The sequence below is a fragment of the Scomber scombrus genome, chromosome 9 (genome assembly GCF_963691925.1).
Source record: "Scomber scombrus chromosome 9, fScoSco1.1, whole genome shotgun sequence".
NCBI lineage: Eukaryota > Metazoa > Chordata > Actinopteri > Scombriformes > Scombridae > Scomber > Scomber scombrus.
This window is the reverse complement of record NC_084978.1, coordinates 1,093,928-1,113,719: the sequence shown is the minus strand read 5'-3', so window position 1 is coordinate 1,113,719 and position 19,792 is coordinate 1,093,928. Positions and strand designations below refer to the sequence as shown.

At 40.0% G+C, this 19,792-nt stretch overlaps 2 protein-coding genes across 3 annotated transcripts in view; both read left to right on the top strand.

The window, feature by feature from the left end:
* The first annotated feature begins 1,102 nt into the window (after window positions 1-1,102).
* Window positions 1,103-19,792, top strand: part of LOC133986368 (uncharacterized) — a 59,321-nt gene continuing 40,631 nt past the window's right edge. The window contains exons 1-4 of the mRNA XM_062426191.1: window positions 1,103-1,290; window positions 3,212-3,313; window positions 3,411-3,548; window positions 3,748-3,861. Of these exons, the coding sequence (XP_062282175.1) occupies window positions 3,225-3,313; window positions 3,411-3,548; window positions 3,748-3,861 (341 nt within the window). The 5' untranslated portion in view covers window positions 1,103-1,290; window positions 3,212-3,224. The remainder of the gene's footprint in view (window positions 1,291-3,211; window positions 3,314-3,410; window positions 3,549-3,747; window positions 3,862-19,792) is intronic.
* Window positions 6,020-15,293, top strand: LOC133985969 (NACHT, LRR and PYD domains-containing protein 12-like). Of its 2 annotated transcripts, XM_062425728.1 has the most exons (7): window positions 6,020-7,568; window positions 7,650-7,823; window positions 7,915-8,088; window positions 8,924-9,097; window positions 9,214-9,260; window positions 14,287-14,826; window positions 15,255-15,293. In XM_062425728.1, exons 1-7 carry the CDS (start codon window positions 6,073-6,075, stop codon window positions 15,275-15,277), a joined length of 2,628 nt encoding a protein of 875 aa, XP_062281712.1. In that variant the 5' UTR covers window positions 6,020-6,072; the 3' UTR covers window positions 15,278-15,293. The 2 variants fall into 2 exon arrangements, with proteins under 2 accessions (XP_062281712.1, XP_062281713.1); XM_062425729.1 differs by lacking the exon at window positions 7,915-8,088 and having other exon boundaries at window positions 6,021-7,568.

Genomic DNA, 19,792 nt, shown 5'->3' with positions numbered 1-19,792 from the left:
ATAGACACTGTATACTCACCAAAATCATGCTACACAACAATGGTCACCTGATAATCATACTACAACATTTATTTTAGAAAAAAATCTTTTTTTTTTTTTTTGGGGGAATTTTATTTTGAAAAATCATCAATAGCGTTAATATTAGACACTGTATACTCACCAAAATCATGCTACACAACAAGGGTCACCTGATAATCATACTACAAATGTTATTTCAAAAAAATGTGGGTTTTTTTTATTTATGGGGAATTTTATTTTGAAATATCGTCAATAGCGTTAATATTATACACTGTAGGATGACCAAAATCATGCTACACAACAAGGGTAACCTGGTAATTATACTACAACATTTATTTTAGAAAAAAATCTTTTTTTTTTATTTTTGGGGAATTTTATTGTGAAAAATCGCCAATAGCGTTAATATTAGACACTGTATACTCACCAAAATCATGCTTTACAACAAGGGTCACCTGATAATCATACTACAACAGTTATTTCAGAAAAATGTGGGGTTTTTTTATTTATGGGGAATTTTATTTTGAAATATCGTCAATAGCGTTAATATTAGACACTGTATACTCACCAAAATCATGCTACACAACGAGGGTCACCTGATAATCATACTACAACAGTTATTGTGGGAAAATTAGTTTTGATATAATTTTGGGGATTTTTTATATTCAAAAATCAACAATATCGTCAATATTATACACTGTAGTTTCTCCAAATCTACCAGGGTTCTCCTCTTTGTAATAAAACAACACTCATTTGGCTATTATTTCTCAATGTTAAAGTGTAATGGGACCAAATTCACATCAGATAAAACACCTGGAGACCCATGACTAAATGTAGACCAGATTGGTTTTGCTTTAAGTGCTCTTCACAAACTTTAAAATTGGTGTAGGTTACTTTCATTATTTGACCTACAGACTCAAATACACAATCTACCTCATGTACAGTATTCAAAACTGCTTCTTCAAAGAAGGATGAAAGTTTTCTTCTGTGCACTTTGTAGACGGTCCCTAAGCGCTCGCCTCTCCGCCCGCAGCGCATAGAGAGCAATGTATTTCCTGCAGCCTGGAGGACGACTCGTTTTGGCGAAAATGAGTTTGTAGTCAATAGTCTACCTTACTACGATAGGAAAGAGTCATTTTTTATGTTTTAACAATGTTTCGTTTATGAGCTATTGATCGCTGAAGTTCGAATCTGCCAATCTCTTTCTAACTTTACCCAAGTTTTACTTTCTCTTTGTCTGCTCGTCGTGTCGCAGCTTCTTTTCTCCTTCTGAAGGTATTTATTATAACTTTATTCAGTTTGTATTGTAAACATGGCCGTAGCTACCATTGAGGACACCGAGGTCATGTCCTCGGTATTTTTTTTCTTGAAGTTTCGTTTAATCGTGGAAGTGAAAATAGCCAATACATCATGGATTGAACCAAATAGTCATATAAATTGTGGTCTTATTTTTGACCTCGGTATTTGAAAAATCCTGTCTACGGCCTTGATTGTAAAGGTATTTATTATAACTTTATTCCGTTTGTATTGTAAAGGTATTTATTATAACTTTATTCCGTTTGTATAGTAAAGGTATTTATTATAACTTTATTCAGTTTGTATAGTAAAGGTATTTATTATAACTTTATTCAGTTTGTATTGTAAAGGTATTTATTATAACTTTATTCAGTTTGTATTGTAAAGGTATTTATTATAACTTTATTCCGTTTATGTGATGAAATTGTTCTGCCTGCATGGAGAATTCCCTGAAGATTGCTAGACTCTATTCACATAGAAGTTGGACATTAAGTAGAAAGAGAACAGTTGTTCTGTCGATTTCTCCTACCTGTCGAGAACTGCTACTTTGTGGTTCTGCGCATGCGCAGAGCCGATTTCCCAAGTTTAATTTCCACGGCCATAATTTTTTGCGGCTCCTCAGTCTAAATGTTCAAGTTTTACATGTTTGAAAAATTGAGACTATTCAAAATGAATCATTAAAAAAAAAAGAAAACTGGGAAAAACTGTGCTGGAGCCCTGGACTCTGGATGTAGTATGTGGTTTAGCATATTGGTATTTTATGAATGCATTGAGTAGCGGGAGCATTATTTGATAGGATGTTATTGGACTATGAAAATATGCTACCCCTGAAATATTAATTAAAAAATGTTAAAGAGATATGTCTAAATATGCAGCCATTCATCCAGTGGCAGTGAGGTCATTAGTAGTCTTACTTGAATGAGTTGAGTAGAGGGAGCATGTTTTGATGCTAAGTATAAGATCCATCAAAATACACTACCCATGACATACATTTCATTACACTTTTTGTACATTAGACAAATGAGAGAAGAAAACACTTTATTATTTATTACTACATTATGCCTTTATTTGATATACAGAGGTAGACAACCATAAAGTAGCATTTTTTGATAGAGTAGCGTGAATCGATAAACAGACCTATCGGTTTATGCGGCGGTAGCAATTTTCGACAAAGCAGCAGAAATCGACAGAACACCGTCAGATGTGGTAAAAGCCCATTCTGTACTAAAGAAGAAGTTCTGATTCAACTCTTTACTCAAGTAAAAGAAAGAAAGTTCAGGCTCTGAAATGTACTGAAGTACTAAAGTAAAAAGTAAAAATGAATTTTTACCTGTTTTGATAACTCGGCAAAACCAAAAAGTTGGAGAGTTTTCCTCTTTTGTTAAAAAAACAAGCACTATACAGTCTAGTTTACTGCGAGCCAAATTTCAGACAGAATATTTATAAATACATAATATAAATATTAGTGATGTCACACACTGACTGTAAAGTGAGCACAGTGCTCAGCATGTGTTCATATGGTAGAGTCTTCCTGCTGCTGTCATATTCCTGCTCTGTCTGCACATTGTTGGACTTTCCTTCCAGTAGCACATTTAGATATGAGCACTTGGTTTCTGTATCATATTTAAACTGTGAGAAAGTCAGACTGTCTGTTCAGGACTCGTACGACGGCTCTGAACTCGTCACTTTCATTCGTACCTCAGAGAGAAGTCTCTGAAAATTGGTGAAAGCCACAAATTGTCTGAAATCACTCGTACGTGTCACTAAAGAACAACTGTTTTGGTTGCAGTGCTTCTTGCATGAAGCCCATTGTGAGCTTTCCTCCAGTCAGAGCTGTGTGTGTTTGTCATGTGACTGAGAGGAATGAAGAGAAATAATGTGTTGATGTGTTTGTGTGAAGGTGTTTCTCTGCTATGGATCAGTGTGAGGACAGAGAGGAGGGAGTCCCTCCCTCTAAAAGCTCTCTGTGTGGGGAACATGACAGCCAGACCAAAGCTCAGAGGTGAGATGAGGATCTCTAACTGTCCATCACTGTTCTCCAGTCACATCACTCCACCATCATTATTCACACTCAAACATCTGTGTGTGTTGTGTTGAAGAACAAAGAAGCAGCACAGACCAGACTCTGCTGGACCTGAACCAGAACCTGGACCTGAACCCAGCTGTGTGTCCATGAAGAGTGACCGGTCCATGGGGAAACCTATACATTTTAATCCTGTACAACCTGCTGATAGAAGGTAAGAATGTAAAGACTTTTCATTTCTTTTAAGAGTTATTTTTCGGGTTTTTGCCTTTATTCATACAGTATCTGTCAGAGAGAGGAATGACCTGCAGCTGTGATCATGTGGCATGCTCTCTAACACTCAACCACCAGGGTGCGCCACACTTTTCATTTCTATCCAACATACACATTTATCAGAGCTGTTGTTATTTCAGGATCCAGCAGAGACCAGAATCTCCTGGACCTGAACCCAGCTGTGTGTCCCTGAAGAGTGACTGGTCCATGGGGAAACCTATACATTTTAAATCTGGACAACCAGCTGATGGAAGGTAAGAATGTAAAGCTGCAAACACTGAACAGACTTTCCTCCAGCTGATCAGATGTAAGCTGTAACTGACAGTAAACGTTGGGTTAGAAATGAACTGGTTTATATGACGTGTTGTCCGACCTCGTCAGTGAAAAGCCGGCCGTCATAGAGAAGAGACGTGATGATCATTTAAATATGGAGATAACACATCACATGTTCACACAGTCTCTCCTGGAACACATTCATGCTGTTTCACTCAGTTGTTCATATGAAAAGTGACATGATATGATTTATTTATACATTACAGATATAAAAAACATGTTGAAGTGAAAACGCGTATTTCCAACATCGTCCCAAGATGTTAAAAGACAAAACACAAGACAGATGTCATTATAAAGCTGTGAGCCTGTTCCATAAATAAGTTCTGACCTGACTTCTATAAGCTCCTCTCATGTTTAACAGCTGGATGTGTAACAGGAAGCTGTTCCACAACACGGCACCAGCTTTAAAAAGGAACTTGTGCCTCCATTATTCACTGGAGAGACTTTATATGAACACACACTGGCCCTGGTGTTACAGCCATGCTGAGGATGTTTCATTATCTGTCAAGTATTGAGGATCAAAGCCGTTGATAATGTTGAACATATGATGCAGCTTCTGTTGTTCTACTCTGAGCTGTACTGGCAGCAGTCCTACACTTCTGAATTCATCACAACCAACATGAGTTAAAGAGGAAACATTTCATTAATACTGAATATTATTATTGTGAAACAGGAACTGAAGTTTGATGGCAAACTTTTTAACAACAACAGATTCACAGGACAGTGACTGGTCCAATATTATTCCTAAATATGAGACAAAATATCATCAAATTTCAGTTTCATTACAAAAGATTTTCAATGTATTTGTTCTTGACGTCTTTGTTCCAAACAGGATTGACTGGCTTTAACCCAAATGTATTGAAAGCTTGTTATCTATGAGCCACTCTCTGACACTTTCTGATTCTTTACTAACCAGTCTGATACAAGCAGACACTGAGCAGCTCCACTGCAGCAGCTGCAGGTTGTAGCTGCCTTGCTCCAGGGCACTTCAGCAGTGTACAGTGAGGGAGGGAGAGCTGTATGGAGGTTTGTTCAGAGCTGTTGGGACTAAACCAAACTGACTGATGAAGCCAAACACTGAGCTGAAAGCTACAAACAGACTGAGCTGTTGATTCTCAGTGGGATCAGCAGGACTAGTAAAGCTTTACCACTACAGGGAGTCATCTGATTCTCTGTTCACATCCAAATATCACTTGATGGACCTTTAGCTTGTGTTTGTCTCTGTGTGGACAGACATAATGTGAGCTCATTCTTCATGATTCCTCCACAGAGTGGACCAGGAGAGCTCAGAGGTTCCCAGTGGTCAGTCTGCCCAGCAGCATCAAACACACCTGGACTCCATATTTATGGTCTGTACATGTACAACAATTACTTTTACATCTATTGTGTTCACAATCATCTCCATGCTGCACTTTGTAGACCAGTGGATTGTCAGTGTGTCCAACATGGATCTGATGTTTGCTTCATGATGTTAGTTTGATCGTGTCATTCATATATTATTCTGTTCCAGCTGCTGGAGGAGAACATCGTCACTTTTGTGAAGAACGAGCTGAAGAAGATGCAGAAGCTTCTGAGTCCAGATGACCCAGAATGCTTAGAGAGTCAGAGGGAGGATGAGGAGGTGTTGGACGGTGAGGAAGAAAAGCAGAGAAGGAGAAGCAGAGACGCATTTCTGAAGATCACACTGCACTTCCTGAGGAGAATGAAGCAGGAGGAGCTGGCTGACTGTCTGTACAGCAGTAAGAGGATTTTTATTAAGATTTAACTTGATGGACAAATGAGACATTTACTGAAGTCTCAAGAGATGGAGGAAAATATTGTTTATATTCTTTTTTGTGTTAGTTCATTCAGGAACTCATGCTGCAAAGTGTCGACGTAAACTCAAGTCTAACCTGGAGAAGAAGTTCCAGTGTGTGTTTGAGGGGATCGCTAAAGCAGGAAACCCAACCCTTCTGAATCAGATCTACACACCGCTCTACATCACAGAGGGAGGGACTGCAGAGGTCAATGATGAACATGAGATCAGACAAATTGAAACAGCATCCAGGAAACCAGACAGACCAGAAACAACAATCAGACAAGAAGACATCTTTAAAGCCTCACCTGGAAGAGATGAACCAATCAGAACAGTGATGACAAAGGGAGTGGCTGGCATTGGGAAAACAGTCTTAACACAGAAGTTCACTCTGGACTGGGCTGAAGACAAAGCCAACCAGGACATACACTTCACATTTCCATTCACTTTCAGAGAGCTGAATGTGCTGAAAGAGAAAAAGTACAGCTTGGTGGAACTTGTTCATCACTTCTTTACTGAAACCAAAGAAGCAGGAATCTGCAGGTTTGAAGAGTTCCAGGTTGTGTTCATCTTTGACGGTCTGGATGAGTGTCGACTTCCTCTAGACTTCCACAACACTGAGATCCTGACTGATGTTACAGAGTCCACCTCAGTGGATGTGCTGCTGACAAACCTCATCAGGGGGAAACTGCTTCCCTCTGCTCGCCTCTGGATAACCACACGACCTGCAGCAGCCAATCAGATCCCTCCTGAGTGTGTCGGCATGGTGACAGAGGTCAGAGGGTTCACTGACCCACAGAAGGAGGAGTACTTCAGGAAGAGATTCAGAGATGAGGAGCAGGCCAGAACCATCATCTCCCACATCAAGACATCACGAAGCCTCCACATCATGTGCCACATCCCAGTCTTCTGCTGGATCACTGCTACAGTTCTGGAGGATGTGTTGAAAAGCAGAGAGGGAAGAAAGCTGCCCAAGACCCTGACTGAGATGTACATCCACTTCCTGGTGGTTCAGTCCAAACTGAAGAACATCAAGTATGATGGAGGAGCTGAGACAGATCCACACTGGAGTCCAGAGAGCATGAAGATGATTGAGTCTCTGGGAAAACTGGCTTTTGAGCAGCTGCAGAAAGGCAACCTGATCTTCTATGAATCAGACCTGACAGAGTGTGGCATCGATATCAGAGCAGCCTCAGTGTGCTCAGGAGTGTTCACAGAGATCTTTAAAGAGGAGAGAGGGCTGTACCAGGACAAGGTGTTCTGCTTCGTCCATCTGAGCCTTCAGGAGTTTCTGGCTGCTCTTCATGTCCATCTGACATTCATCAAGTCTGGAGTCAATCTGCTGGAAGAACAACAAACAACATCTTCATCATCAGCACATTTCTACCAGAGTGCTGTGGACGAGGCCTTAAAGAGTCCAAATGGACACCTGGACTTGTTCCTCCGCTATCTCCTGGGTCTCTCACTGCAGACCAATCAGACTCTCCTACGAGGTCTGCTGACACAGACAGGAAGTAGCTCAAAGACACATCAGAAAACAGTCGAGTACATCAAGGAGAAGATCAGTGAGAATGTGTCTGCAGAGAGAAGCATCAATCTGTTCCACTGTCTGAATGAACTGAATGATCGTTCTCTAGTGGAGCAGATCCAACTGTCCCTGAGATTAGGAAGACTCTCCACAGAGGAACTGTCTCCTGCTCAGTGGTCAGCTCTGGTCTTCATCTTACTGTCATCAGTAAAAGATCTGGACGTGTTTGACATGAAAAAATACTCTGCTTCAGAGGAGGCTCTTCTGAGGCTGCTGCCAGTGGTCAAAGCCTCCAACAAAGCTCTGTAAGTACACAGATATTAAAATAAATTATTTCAAGAGTGGAGAAAAATAAATGATTCATTAAATATTTTTCTCTTCTTCAGACTGACTGACTGTAACCTCTCAGAGAGAAGCTGTGCAGCTCTGTCTTCAGTTCTCAGCTCCCAGTCCTCTAGTCTGAGAGATCTGGACCTGAGTAACAACAACCTGCAGGATTCAGGAGTGAAGCAGCTTTCTGATGGACTGGAGAGTCCACACTGTACACTGGAAACTCTCAGGTCAGTATTACACTCTCTGTAAAAGTTTACCCACCAATCTATTGTCTTTATTTATTGGATCTGTGAATTAACTTATAATATTCTTCTCCAGGTTGAGTATTTGTAACCTCTCAGAGAGAAGCTGTGCAGCTCTGTCCTCAGTTCTCAGCTCCCAGTCCTCTAGTCTGAGAGATCTGGACCTGAGTAACAACAACCTGCAGGATTCAGGAGTGAAGCAGCTTTCTGCTGGACTGGAGAGTCCACACTGCACACTGGAAACTCTCAGGTCAGGATTCATCAATCTGTTCAACTGATCATCATTTAAACTGTGATTTATATGAGGAGATAAACACCTGGACATTTTCTCTACTCAGATTATCTTCAGCATGTGTTTAGACCCTGTGAATAACTTTCTATTAATATATATTTATTAGTTTTGTTGTGTCTCTGCTGTTGGAACCTGAAATACCAGAGAGGAGTTTTAAGATTCACAAACTGAATGAAGAACTGTGTAACTGGTCCAGAATAAAACACACAGACAGTTATTCAGTGAACAGTTTTTGGTAACAGTTGTAGTTTCTTTTAATCTCAGAGCAGTATCTGTGCTGGGATGATAGTGATTGTTACTCACCATGGTGATATTACACTTCACCTCAGCTGTTATCTGGTTAACCACCATTTAATTCTTCTTTAGTTTCAAACAACCTTAAAACTGGACGATCACTGAAACTGAATGAAGGAGTCAGAAATGTTTGTTTCTGTTACTTTTTACTGTTATTTCCAGTGTTCAGTCCTTAGTTGCCACATTAGTTGTGATTCCTGTTCTGTATTCAACTGTGAGCATCTGAGACGGAGTCATTTACCTCTGTGACGTGTTGGAGGTTTGATGTTCATACAAACTGTAGTCAGAGTCTGTCACCTGCAGCTCTTCATCTAATCAGCTCACTGTGGCTGCTTTTTATTTGACTATTATTTTATTTACATCTATTTTTAGCAGTGAAGAGTTAGCAGTCGCTAACATCATGTTGACTAAGGTTACAGGAAGCTGGAAGTACTTCACAATAAAAGCTTTACAGTGGTTGGCCTTTTGAATTGAGAAGTGTTGTTTTGTGTGTGTTCAGTCTGTCAGGATGTCTGATCACAGAGGAAGGCTGTGCTTCTCTGGCCTCAGGTCTGAGCTCCAACCCCTCCCATCTGAGAGAGCTGGACCTGAGCTACAATCATCCAGGACACTCAGGAGAGAAGCTTCTGTCTGCTGGACTGAAGGATCCACACTGGAGACTGGACACTCTCAGGTATGTACAGACAGGTGGACACTCTCAGGTATGTACAGACAGGTGGACACTCTCAGGTATGGACAGATAGATGGACATATCTGATGTCATGTCCATTTTTGCTCTCTTCCTTTCAGCCTGCAGCCTGCTGGAGTCCGATGGTTGACACCAGGTCTTAGGAAGTGTAAGTATGTTTTTATTTCATTTTATTCATCTGAGGATGAAGATGATGTCATGGGTCCTGTGTAGATGCTCTCCTGTGAGCTCGTGGATTTTCAATGAGTACCAGACGTTTTAAATTATTTAAACGGACTCAAATTAATGTTTTTTGAGAAGTGACTCATTGGCCTTGCATTTTATGCACTGACAGCAGGACTACCTTACCCAAAAAAAAAAAAAACTGAGCTTTTCGACATTGCGTCTCCGAGACAGTGAACTGTTGTAGTTAGCTTATAAAGGAAAGTTTAGCTAGCAGTAAAGAGACAAGCGCCCGCCGCGAATATGGCCAAAAAAGAGACAAGACGAAAGGGAGGTCTGATAATGGATTTGGAGCCTGATAAATCCTTCTCAAGCTTATGCTCACCTCTTCCCGAATCCCCTCTCAAATGCCCCATCTCAAAGAAGATCCGCACCGAAACTCCTGAGGAAAGAGCTGAAGTGTCTAACGCTGACATCCTAAAAGCTATTAATGGGCTGAACGACCGATTCTCCAGATTTGAAGAAATGGTGAATAAAAACATGGCGGAGATTATTGCCGTGCAGGAACACGTGAAAGGCCTTACAGTGTAAGGCGACAGATGACAACGTGAAGAAGCTGAACGACCGGACGACTGCACTCCAGGAGAGACAAGAGGAGGCGGAGAGGTACAGTCGGCGGTGGAACCTCCGTCGACAGGAAGTGATGGACATAATGGCCCAGATCATCCCAGAGGAAAAGACCAAACGGGTTCATGATAGATACTGTGTACAGAGTTTGACGAACGAGAGATGAAAACAGCTCACGTCCCATCATCATGCAATTCACCATGCGCACCTTCCGATACAAAGTATGGAGAGCTTCCCTCAACTCAGACATAATGAAGAGGAAGAATCTACTGATGGCAGAAGACCTCACCTACACGGAGAGACAATGCAGAAACATACTCTGGCCAATAGTCAAACAAGCGACGAAGGGAAAAAGACCAAATGGATCAGCCCAGTGGCCATCATCGACGGTGTAAGACACACTGCATAAGAGGACACCATTGGATCAATAAAGTGATATAAATAACTTAAGTTAATATGAAAGCTACCAGTGTTTCCCCTATGTACATTCAGCAGCGGCAAGAATGACGGTGCTTGAAGTAACGTGACGTTAACTATGTTGATCACTTGCTCGATTTCATTAGAAGTTTCTAGCAGCTAGTTAACCATATAACTTTGCTTTTGGCTTCGGTGTAAGCTTCATAACACAACCTGCCCCTCCCTTCATAAGCTACTGCAGCAGGGGGAGGACAAAAGCAGACAACCCAACTCTCCTGGACGTTCCGGGAGTCTCCCGCATATTAATAGCGGCTCCTTGACGCCCGCAAATGAGACACAATCTCCCGGAATCTGGAGCGAGCAAGCAAGAGCGCGCACTAGAGAGTGACTGCGCGCATCCACAAAAAACGCTCGGTTTTCTATCACTTTTGCGTCATATCAATGATATAATGTCACCGTGTGGATCATTAACCTTGCTGCTGCCTGGTTCTAGTTAGTGAACTATCAGCTTCTACCTGCTCAGATCTCACAGTCAGCAGCAGGAGAGCAGCAGCTAGTAGCTAAGTATGGAAGCCTAATGATGGTAAAAGTAAAACTGGTAACTACAAAAATAAACCTTTATTATTATTCATCTTTTTTTTACAGAAAATACAGCATACATGTTATTTTGTTAAAGGTATCAGACATTAACATTTAGTTGTTTTGTTTAAATCATTATTTATAATTTAATATTACTTTAATAACTCAGGGACGTCCAAGCAGCAACATGTTGTTTGAGCACTTTTTTGCAATGTCAATTTGAAATAATGTTTTGTTTTTGAATGAAGGGGTGGAAATTTAAAAAAAATATTTTTTTATCCGATTCATCGAAAAAATAATCGTCTGATTTAATCGATTATCAAAATAATTGTTAGTTGCAACCCTATTATATTTCACATTTTTCTTGCGGGGGATCAAACCCCCGGACCCCCCTAGTGTTGCTAGGTTACCGACACACAGCACCGCTGCTACAAACATTTCTAGGGGAAACACTGAGCTACTTACACACAGTAACAGTAACACACACACAGTAACACACACACACACACACACACACACACACACACACACACACACACACACACAGTAACACACACACAGTAACACACACAGTAACACACACACAGTAACACACACACAGTTAAACACACACACAGTAAAACACACACAGTAACACACACACAGTAACAGTAACACACACACACACAGTAACACACACAGTAACACACACACACAGTAACACACACACACACACAGTAACACACACAGTAACACACACACACACACACAGTAACACACACAGTAACACACACAGTAACACACACACACACACACACAGTAACACACACAGTAACACACACACAGTAACACACACACAGTAACACACACACAGTAACACACACAGTAACACACACACAGTAACACACAGTAACACACACACAGTAACACACACACAGTAACACACACACAGTAACACACACACACACACACAGTAACACACACACAGTAACACACACACAGTAACACACACAGTAACACACACACACACACACACAGTAACACACACAGTAACACACACACAGTAACACACACACAGTAACACACACAGTAACACACACACACACAGTAACACACACAGTAACACACACACACAGTAACACACACACAGTAACACACACACAGTAACACACACACACACACACAGTAACACACACACAGTAACACACAGGAAGGAATGTCTTGTATGAAACGGTATTATAACGTAACACTACTGACCTATTACACTCTAATATAGATAAGATGATGTCATTGGTTTATGCTAGAAGGGTTCAAACATAACAGACGACTCTGACAACATTGATAATAAATCCTTATAGTGATTCTTGATTTTTATAAAGCTTAGAACATAGAACATTATTTTTTATTTAAAGCACTCCAAACGTTTAGTTTTGGTCAAAACTTTGTATCAACTATGGAAATGTTTTATAAAGATATTGACAGTTGTGTTGGGCTCTGAACTTTCTGCCATTTCGTTTTTCTCTCTGTGCAAGTGCGACTCCTGTGACTTTGTTCTGTCCCTGACCCGTCATGCAGTGCGCCCACTCACAAAGCAGCTGCTGATGTGTTTTTCTCCACAGTCGAATATTAATTTTCACAATCGAATCTTCATTCATTATTCGAATTTAGAATATTTGTTGACAGCCCTGCTCTACATCCACTCTCTCTGTCTGACTGCAGCACACGCATTACACACAGGAATATCTGGACCAGGGCCAATCAGAGGGGGGTCCCGCCCTTCACTATCTCTGATTGGTTTAGACCACGATATGGGCCTAATGTGAGTCTGTTGTTGAAGGTTGAACCACAGGGAGACTTTCAGAGTCGCAGGGATTCTTTTTTTTCCGAACAGCTGGTCGCACCGGTGCAACCTCAGATTTTTTTTTTTATGGAGTTAGATTTGTTTCATAATGATGTGTGTGTGCAGATCGACAATCTGTGTGTAAATTTGTAATCTGTAAATATAAACACCTTCCACAAATACAAAAAAAGATTTGTATACTCACAAAAATATTTTGCAAATACGCAAACAAATTCAACAAATAAAAAAATATCTGTGAGTACATTAAATTAATTTACAAATAAATGAAAAGCATTTGTGAATATCTTCCTAACATTTATAACTTTCAAACAGGCATTTGTCAACTCAGTTTTTATTTGTGGATCTCAGTTCTACGCTTGTTGATTTGTTTACAAGTGATCGCTTACTGATGATGTCATGTCATGAGCTTCTTTTTCTACGCTTGTGGATTTGCTTTTTACACACATGGAGTTTTGAAACAAACTTTCCGCCGGTCGTATCACTCGGCCATTTTCGGATAGCAAGTGATAGCTTACTGATGATGTCATTTCTGCATTTCAAAGTAAGAGCATGCAGTCTTTCTGTGAGCTTTTTTTTTAATAATCAGTGATAAGTGACGTGCATTCATGGTTTCATGCTAATGTCATACAGTGATTATTAGTGTGTGTTTATTTGTTCTATGTAAATTATCTAGCACACACTTTCATATACATTTCTGTTTGAGTATGAAAGGAACCAGGATGCTTCTTTTTTGTTTACCAATAAACTTTATGTTCATTTCCGTAATATACAAAAAACTCTCGATAGGAAACATGTGCATTCTTTTTACAATACAAAGATATCTGCATTATAAATAAAATCTACAATGCTATAGACATAAAAGGATATAATAAAAAATATATATAAAAAGAAAAGAAAATACAAAGCTCATTAAAAAAAAACTTTCAAAACAAATATTTCGTTGCACCTTTTCTAAATCTTGTTTTATGCTCGTATAACATTTTGTAAAGAACGTGAGAGCTTTATATTGTGCAAAACAACACATAAAATCAACATTGAAGGGAAGAACATTATTACTTATTTCAAATTCAAAGAAAATAAATGATGTACTATTATCAATCTCTATATTTTATTAGGAACATTTCACATCCATAAATGTAAATTTCAAAACTCATCTCCATTATTTAAGTTGTAAGAAGTGTGTATCAATGATGGATATCCATTCAGAGGGTTTCAACCAATAAGCTGTCACAAATACAATTTTCATTTTATACAGAAGATTATGAAGTCTGTCACATCAGAGTTGTGTTTTTGTTTTTTTCTTCTTTTTCTTTCCTTTGTCTCTCATTAATTATTACTGTTAATGATCATTATGATGCCTTCACATGACTGTAAACCATGTTGTTGCTATTTACACAAACTGTGAACTGACTGATCTTTTGTTTGTACATTGCAAACTTTCAGTAAAGTTTTGGGGGGGGGGAAAGACCAAAAAAAGAAGATGATGTCATCATCAAACAGATGATAGATCAATAACTGCAGCTGTATTGTGTCTCGTTCTCTCCATCAGATGCCTGTGAACTGGAACTGGATCCAAACACAATGAACAGAAACCTCAAACTGTCTGATAACAACAGGAAGGTGACATATGTGGAGGACGATCAGTCATATCCTGATCATCCAGACAGATTTGATGTCTGGCCTCAGCTGCTGTGTAGAAATGATCTGACTGGTCGCTGTTACTGGGAGGTCGAGTGGAGAGGAACAGTTTATATATCAGTGAGTTACAGAAGAATCAGCAGGAAAGGAAACAGTCATGAGTGTTGGTTTGGATGGAATGATCAGTCCTGGTGTCTGAAGTGCTCTGATGATGGTTACTCTGTCCGGCACAATATGAGAGAAACATCCATCACCTCCTCCTCCTCCTCCTCCTCCTCCTCCTCCTCCTCCTCCTCCTCCTCCTCTGTCTCTAACAGAGTAGCAGTGTATGTGGACTGTCCTGCTGGCACTCTGTCCTTCTACAGAGTCTCCTCTGACACACTGATCCACCTCCACACCTTCAACACCACATTCACTGAACCTCTGTGTGCTGGGTTTGGGTTCTGGTCTGGTTCAGTGTCTCTGTGTCCTCTGTAGGAGGGAGAGTCTCTGTGTCTCTGTAGGAGGGAGAGTCTCTCTGTGTCTCTGTAGGAGGGAGAGTCTCTCTGTGTCCTCTGTAGGAGGGAGAGTCTCTCTGTGTCTCTGTAGGAGGGAGAGTCTCTCTGTGTCCTCTGTAGGAGGGAGAGTCTCTCTGTGTCCTCTGTAGGAGGGAGAGTCTCTCTGTGTCCTCTGTAGGAGGGAGAGTCTCTCTGTGTCCTCTGTAGGAGGGAGAGTCTCTCTGTGTGTCTGTAGGAGGGAGAGTCTCTCTGTGTCCTCTGTAGGAGGGAGAGTCTCTCTGTGTCTCTGTAGGAGGGAGAGTCTCTCTGTGTGTCTGTAGGAGGGAGAGTCTCTCTGTGTCCTCTGTAGGAGGGAGAGTCTCTCTGTGTCTCTGTAGGAGAGAGAGTCTCTCTGTGTCTCTGTAGGAGGGAGAGTCTCTCTGTGTCTCTGTAGGAGGGAGAGTCTCTCTGTGTCTCTGTAGGAGGGAGAGTCTCTCTGTGTCTCTGTAGGAAGGAGAGTCTCTCTGTGTCTCTGTAGGAGGGAGAGTCTCTCTGTGTCCTCTGTAGGAGGGAGAGTCTCTCTGTGTCCTCTGTAGGAGGGAGAGTCTCTCTGTGTCCTCTGTAGGAGGGAGAGTCTCTCTGTGTCCTCTGTAGGAGGGAGAGTCTCTCTGTGTCCTCTGTAGGAGGGAGAGTCTCTCTGTGTCCTCTGTAGGAGGGAGAGTCTCTGAGTCCTCTGTTGGTTCACGGCAGATCAAAGGACTTTCTGACCACAGGACTGAATCAATATCTGGTCTAAGCGTCTGCAGACCCAACTCAGAGGATTAAAACTTCACACCCCCATAAAAGACTGATACTGGAGTTTGTGAAATTACAGAGACATCAAAGAAGACCCCACTTACTGTCGTCTCAGAATAACAATCTAGTAGAATTAACAACTTATTCACTATTGACTGAACTCTCACCTCAACCCCTGCTTTGTTGACGAATGGCAGAAGTCCCCAATAACTTTTAATTTCTTAACCCCCCCCCCCTCTCTTGTCTGCCATTCCAAGCAACAAAAGTGTTTTTATGACTCTCTGATTAAAAGTGTGTTTAAAACAATTCTCAGGTTGATCATGATGTTACCATATTAAAGTCTCAAGGAACAAACCTTTAAATATTATCAATGTCAAAACACCTACTGTTAAGATCAAGATGCATTAACTCACCAAATATGAATGAAATAAAGTAAAGATGTATAAATGTATACTACAAGAAGTACATGAGTAAATGAGATAAACGTAAATGTCATTACTTTATTTGCTGAAAAGACCTTAACAGCCTTTTTACAGTTGGTTCATTGTTTACTCTTGTTGGTTTTGATCTGATCCACAAGTAATACTGATATAACTCAAGTATGTCACCGAATATTCTGTGTTTGTGTCTGTATTAAAATGAATGATGTGCTATACAGGATGAAATACTCAAATGTGAACGATGATGTTGAATGCATTGCGTCAACCGACTAAAGAATTGATTAATCCGTTAATAACTTCTTCCCCTCTTAAAAGTAATTCATTTTAGGAGAAGGAGCCATTTGATTGGTTAAGGTAGGGTTCCACCCTGAACACAAGACCAAGCCTCTTCACACAAAAAAACGCTGGAGACGCAAATTCTGTCTCTTCTCTTAACCTCTTAGTCTTAGTTTCTTCTCTCTTAATTTCTCTTCACTTCATTTTCTTTTCGTCACTTTTTAACTCTTCTAAACTTTTATTCTTTAGTAACTCCTTTATTTTTGTCAATTTTACGTGGCATAGTTCAAAACTCAGTCACAAACTTTTTTATATAATCAGCAAGTTTTTGTATATTCAAGCCGAAGCTCAACTATCTTCTTTTGATGCCCTTTTACTAAAGTCAACCAAAGACTTTTAATACTTTTATTTAGATTTTTGATAGAATAAGTTTCGTTCTGTTTGACAGACTTTGAGTTAGACGCTTGGACAGCTCCGACTTTTGAAGCTTTATTGAGCAATGAATTAAGTCACATCAGTTGCGCTCTGCACCACCAAAAGCACCGAACCATCCCAGGAGCTCACCACCGGGACCCCAGAGAGAGACAACGCCTCCAGAGACCCTCTGAACGAGCAGCCTCCCAGGCCAGCTGACCGGTTCCCGCAGCCCGGACGGAGTTCGAGAATCCCGGAGTCCAACGAGATCGCATCCCGCTAATCTTCTGAAAAGAAGGCTGAATAACCCATCTATCATTTTAATCAGGCTGGTGTTAAGTTGTGAGCGTTACTGAGTTAAGCTGAAAGTATTCCTTACCTTTAATCCCCTTTTAATATCATTACCATAGGACCTAAAACCTTTGTTTGATTCCACCATTCATCATCATCTTTCATTCATTAGAACCATATATTCATTTGTTTATTCCTTTTGTTTTGTCCATTATTCACAATTTGCTTTTATTGTATGTTTATCACTGTTAGTTAATAAAACCCTTATAATCATAGTCGGTCGTGTGTGTGTATTGATTTGGTTTAAGGCACACTCAGGAGCAGCTGATCAGCTGACCTGAGAAAGCGGGCGGGTGTAGAAGCCAGGTGGGGAGTTCCGGTCCTCTGAAATGAGGCCAACGAGGAAGTAACTTAAAACTGCATTCTATCAAAAGGCCACCAGGGGGCGACCGTTTTGGTGTCAAAAGGACTTCCGTCTCTATACAAGTCAATGGAGAATTCACCAACTTCTCACTTGATTTCTAACCTCAGTAAACTTATAGTCGATCGTGTGTGTATTGATTTGGAGTGAATATCAAGACGGTCCCTGACGCCGGAGAATTCATATCTTTAGATATCTGACTGATTCAGAAATTAATCGACTTTAGCCAAGTCTTAAATTGAATTACGGTATTTGATTGTATCCAATTAATAACCGTAATTTCCGGAAAACTTCCAGTGGTGCCACTGATTACGAAAGCTAATTTTAATATTTTTAATATCTCATAATATCCATAATTTGCTACAACAGTTTGTTTGTAAAATGAATGAAATGATAAACTGAGTCCAGTTGTTGTTGTTTTCTGTTGTTAGTGTATTAGAGGCTTGAACTGTAATGGGATAATGGGAATGGGATCTTCACAATGTTTTCTTGTAGTTCTTATAGTAGTTTCATAGTAGCTGTGTCACCTGATTCCTTCACTTCTTTAGATATCACATGACAAATGATTGTCAGAACAACATGCCACCTATTGGCTGCTTAAATGAATCCCTCTAATGGTGAAGGCTGAGGCTCAGCAGCTGGAGTGTGGCTGCTTTCATGCTGCGTTCATATCATATTGGAATGATGCTAATTATGAGATTGTGACTTGTTAACAGAGTTCAGGTCAACATTCAAGTGGTAATTATGAATTATCAAAGCTGAAAGCTCTGATATCTGCAGCCACATTTACTGGATATGGTTTATTATTGCCAATGAACAGTATATTTGAGCTTCATTCCACCAACTCTGTAATCATGCAGCCGTCTTGATTTGTTTTATTCTATTCTAAGTACATTACACTTGATACTGACTAGTAAGATGTACTTAATACTTGAAACCAGAATATGATCAGGGTGACTTTTGAACACTGGAAATAAATCGTGTACTCGTCCCGGCAGCAGCCCCGTGGCACTCAACATTACCCTGGTGTTTTCTAGTTAAGTGTTATTGTTGTAGTTTGACTAAACGTCCACAGGGTGGCGGTAAACACCTGTAGAATGAGCCTGTCCAGCGTGTGTCGGAGTTAACATGAGAATAAGAGAGAAACACTTGTTCTATTTGTTGAAGTTCAGTGTTAAAGTTGTCCAGAAGAGACTTAGCTTGGTTCAGTATATAGTAGTTTACCAGAGGATGAAGGAGGATCACTATTAGACGTGTTTTTGATGACTAATTCTCCGGTGAGGAATGTTTTTATGTTCTGTTTGTGAACATTTAAACCAGCAATAAGCTCAGAAAGGGTTAGAGAATAACCGTAAGATCTTCATATTAATCTGCATACTAAAATAAAAGACTTTGACATGAACTTAAATGAACTTGTAGGTATGCAGGTAGTTTTTTTCTGGTTGCTTTCTGAGAGGAGACAGAGGATGTTCAGCAGCAGGAGGTTCATCAACCACCACTGCTGTCTGTGTGGGAGAGTCTGAGCCTAGACGCTGCTCTACTTGGACTCTCTGGATCTCCACTTGGATTTCAGATCAGCTCAAACAAAATAAAAGACAAAAAGGAGACGCTAACTGACCTGAAACTACTTAGTTGACTGTGGAAAAAAGAAACTTACTGACCAAACTGAACTGAACTAAACCTTCAAGGAAAATAAACAATTTGCAACTGAGGAGGAAATAAAGGACAATAAAGCGATATTGAATTGAATGTTATACTACTCGGGTTTTAACAAAGACTTTGAAGGGTGGACAATTTAATTTGTTCATTTTGGTTTAATATTTGAAAAGCTCTGAAAAAAGGAAACATTTAAATTGGTCTATTTTTTATTATTATTGGCCAAATCTAAGTTAACACACAAAAGGTAAAATCTTGGTTTACATATTCTTTTCTCTGTTTAGAATAAATTCCTTCTTTCTATTTTCATTAATCTCACAAATCATCCTCCTTAAGGTCTATATGTGAAATTAAGTATTAATTTAGCATTTCATTACAAGTAGTGGTGACATAATTGTATCATTACATTAAGTTTCACACTGTTCAGATAAAATTCATCCTTAAGTAAAAGTAGTACAATACTGCTTGACAAATAAAAATCCTGCATTCAAAAATATGTGTTTACGCTCTGAGAAATAAAATGTACTGATTAATGAAACAGTTGAGTTGGTCTGTTTGTTACTTTTCTGTCGGTGTATGACTGTAACTGTTGAGTCTGACTGATTTTACTGTGAGACACTGCAGCAGTCCTGTGTATTTCTCTTGGTG